This window comes from Solanum pennellii, chromosome 6 (genome assembly GCF_001406875.1).
Source record: "Solanum pennellii chromosome 6, SPENNV200".
Classification (NCBI taxonomy): domain Eukaryota; kingdom Viridiplantae; phylum Streptophyta; class Magnoliopsida; order Solanales; family Solanaceae; genus Solanum; species Solanum pennellii.
In genome coordinates, this window is record NC_028642.1 from 49,368,852 (window position 1) to 49,373,126 (window position 4,275).

General features: G+C 29.1%; 1 protein-coding gene across 2 annotated transcripts in view; it reads right to left on the reverse strand.

Moving 5' to 3' along the window:
• Positions 1-4,275, reverse strand: part of LOC107021289 (probable transcription factor KAN2) — a 6,418-nt gene continuing 2,143 nt past the window's right edge. The window contains exons 3-6 of one of the 2 annotated variants that reach the window (XM_015221917.2): positions 2,969-3,020; positions 2,673-2,835; positions 1,287-1,347; positions 1-604 (exon numbers count right to left, since the gene is read on the reverse strand). In XM_015221917.2, coding sequence (XP_015077403.1) covers positions 458-604; positions 1,287-1,347; positions 2,673-2,835; positions 2,969-3,020 — 423 coding nt within the window. In that variant the 3' untranslated portion in view covers positions 1-457. Of the gene's footprint in view, positions 605-1,286; positions 1,351-2,672; positions 2,836-2,968; positions 3,021-4,275 lie in introns of both variants that reach the window. The other variant, XM_015221916.2, reaches the window with a different exon arrangement.

The following is a 4,275-nucleotide window of genomic DNA, read 5'->3' on the forward strand; positions in this document are numbered from 1 at the left end:
TACTAAGCCATTTCTTTTCTTTAAAACATAATAAAATAAAGTAAGTCATACAATTACCAAGGATAATTAAAAGATAACTTCCTAGATACTAGTTACAAAAAGAGAGGGGGAAAAAAGGCCTCTTTTTTCTTTCTCCCTCTAATGACTACTCTAATAATACACAAAATCAATTAGATTTCATATTCTTCTCTCTCTCTCTCTCTCTAGAAAAAAGAATAAAATAAGATATTGTTTGATGTAGATGACTCACATATTTTCCCCCTCCTTCTCCTTATGCCTTCTTCCTGTCTTTTTTGTCTCCTTGTCTTTCTTTTGCTTTTTTTTTTCTCTTCTTGTGGGTACCTGATTCTCTTGTTACTTTTTTTTTTTTTTTAACTTTTGCCTTGTCAGAAATTATAATGATTTCAAAATGAGTACTACTTAATAACTTATCTGCATGCAATTTATTTATTTTATATTACTCTGAAGGCCTTCCCAAAGTGAACTCCAAATTAGGCTTCTTTGGACTTGTCTCTGTTATGCTTGAAGAGCTCACTTCTCCTGATAATCTATCATAGCTTAAACATTTTGCTTCCAAATCTATATGCTGATTTTTCACTGTTTTCTGGGTAAATTAATAAAAAAAAGAAAGAATCAATATACATATAGTACTATACACAATGTAAAATGTGTAAATAAAGGGAGCAAACAGTTCGATGCACTAAACATCTAGCTATGCATAGAGTCTGGCGAGGGTAACAAGGGGGAGTACAACAATTATTACATGATGGAAATAATATGACATGTAAATGTTATTCTTTATAGTATCTTTACATCCATATTATAGAAATTACTAATTATTACATACTCTAAGCAATATATTATAGTGAAATTAATAAAAAAGACATCTTTTTAGGAAAGAGTTGCTCACTTTAGTTTGAAATGGCTTTTGAAAAATGATTTATGCCTTATCTTAAAGCTTGAAATCCTTTCTATGTCATTCTACTTTTATATACGTTATAATCATAAGTCAATCCAAATTACTATACAGATTTAACTTATATATACTCACGATTATGAGCAGTATAATTTTTAACATGTTATATCAGATAGTCCGTCTCAATTTCTAAATAACTAGATTAATCATTTCACTTATTATGAATCGTAACTTTGTAGCTAACTTTTTGGTTAATTATTCAAATATATAACTTTTATTTCAAAAAATTTAAAGCTTCTTTACTATATATGAATTTACGATAAAAAATTTAAAAGTCTGAATCTCGAAATAAAGTTGAGTAAGTTAGTACCTCAAGAGATGGGATGTTCCCAGGGTAGTCACCATGTTTGCCATGCAACTGCCAACTTTCTCTGCTACAAAAACCATAGCAATTGAATAGAATATTTTGAGTCAGTGGAAGCCATGCATGCAAAAGAAAGAAAAAGCAGACTTAAGGAAAATGAAAGCCATCTTTTTTTATAAATTACACTCTTATTTAAAGCTTCCTATCTTTTTCTTTTCTATCTTTCTTCACTTAAACTATGATATATGACCCCTTTTTTGCTTAAAGTTGCCACCACACATGTGATGTGAAAGCCACATTTTAACTACTAAAAATTAAAACCAAACTTCAAGGAAGTTTTCAAAAAATAGTCATACACCTTTAACCTTTGGTACCAAATTAAGTTTAAAATTTAAATTTCTACATATGGGACCATTTTATTACTAGCTAAATTATTATTATTTTTTCAACTTTAGCACAAATTTTTAGGTCCTCTTTGAAATAGTTATGTGAGCCCACAAAATCCAAAAGAAAGAGATATGTTCATTAGTTAATTCCTAGACTAATTTTGTCATATATGGTAAACATATATTTCCAAATCTTTGAATTTCTCATATTATATTCTTCCTTAATTTAATTATCATTTTCATCCATTGTTGCCGACAAATGGAACATAGCAAGATTATAATTCCTTCCCTCTTCTTCGAAATTGCGTAGAAACATACACATCGCTATTTTCATATCTTAACTTCTGATCTTACATCGGATATATTATTGTTCTTTTTTTCTGATCATCTTTTAAACATACATATGCTACGACTTTTTAAGATGCTCTGGCTTACACTTTAAAGGAGAATCACTTGTCATTCCTGGCTATGATATTTTCAGATTATAAAGTTTTAAATTCTTTTAAGATTTTCAATTGTGTAGTCTATAACTTTCATCTTTGATTCCCCTCATGGCCCTTTTTGTTTCTTTTTTTAACTTCCTTTTAAGTCCATCCAAATAAAAGACCTACCAAGCCACAAATTTATTCTCTCTTTTTAATTTTTCTAAAAAGAAGTCCAGCTAAGTATAATAAAAATAATACTACTCAACAAAACAAATCTTATGGCCTAGCTAGTGGACACTTCTTTTGTCTGATTTGTTAACTTTGGAGGAATACAAATTAAGAGTTCTCACGTCATACGTGGGGTTCTCAATTTTCCTTTTTTATGTTTTCCTATCATCATTAGGATCAAAATCATAAAATTATCTATAGTATAAACATGTCAAGTTACACAATACTACCAATATTTAGTGTACATATTAGTATGACGAAATCAGAATTTTAATTTATTAAAGATATTTAAGACATATATATAACAAAAATAATTTTTAAACGACATATACAGTGTAATTTTCTGTTCTTACCTTGAAGAGTTGCTCCAAAGACCATGATAATCTATCTCTTGAAGATGCATACTATTTTTGCCTTGTTGATCAGATAAATCAGACTTTCTTGAATTTTCCATGTCAGGCATTAAATCCTCTGAAGTTTCCCCAGAAGACCCATTATCGAATACCTCAGATTGGCCTAATTAACAAATTCACATTTAAAAGAAATTAATATTATAATATCTTTATATATAAAAAAAATTGCTTAAATTATTTTTTTATGAAGTACAAATTAAATTAATGATATTATAATGTGATGGATATATATAAACCTGAAGAAGCTGGAACTGCTGCTCTATCGGTAGTCTTGACCGTCCTATACATCTGAAAATTATACATTGATTTTCACAGTTTAAGTTATACATATTATTAACATGAAAGCAAATATTCAAAAAGTATTTATGAATATACGTAATCTTGAAACTAAGATAAGTTACTTGCTATAACGACAGTAGATTTTGACTAGACATATATAATGTATGAATGTACTCAAGCTCTGGAGCACAAAAATATATAGTACGTTCTAGTATGTATTATTACAGCTATATACATAGAAAAAGAAAAGAAAAAAAATGTGAAGAGACAGTGGAATAGGCCTTTTCTAGTACTGTAGAAAAGGTAGCTTGATGGATACAATTCTTAGTAAAGTACTTCCACATAAATCATGATGACTAACTTTTTGCTTGTATCCCATCTACTTACCATACATATGTGTCCATGGACCATGCACCACATTTTCACACATAAACACATGTACATTCACAAATTAACTTGCACACATGTACACTTTGAGTGCGCAAGTAACACGTAAATATTTGTATAAAATTAAACGAGTAGACACACGTTTTTTACATGACATAATATACTTAAGACGTCACGTTGGATACAATTGTCTCGTAGAGTGTCATATAGGACGAATGTGTTTATTTTTTCAATTTTATACAAATTTAAGTGTCTATTTGTGTATACCCAAAATTAAAGATCATAGTTATCAGCTAACAAGTTAAAAGGTACTTATATATTATTCCTTAGTGATTTCACGCACTTCGACACATAAGCATATTCATAGATAAAAATGTAGTTTCAACTACACACGGAAATATCAAACATTGTTAGTATTAAAGTGTACGTTTGGTGTGTTTAAAATCCATAAAGATGAGGTATCATTGGGACATGATTGCGTTTGTACTTATTTTGGATAGAAAAATGACATTATTTTATTATGAGTATCTCTAACTTCCAAATCCTTCTAAATTACCGGAAGTCTTAATTACTACTCTAAATTTAGCTATTTGATAATCTTTATTCCCATACCATCTCATTCTAAGATAGTGAGATAAACATACTATTACTAAGATATACATTTAAAATAAATAGTAGAGGTCTGATTTTTCGCTACTATTCATCTTCACATGCCTTAAAAGAGAATATAATTACTTTCTTTGTCACATCAACATATAAGAGGTAAAGAAAACACGTCTAAACAGTTTAGAGTAATCTTTAGATATTTCGCACTAATTTATTAGTTATCTCATTCAAGAGTGTCTAAACTTGTCTGGCTAAGCTGCAACCCACCCAC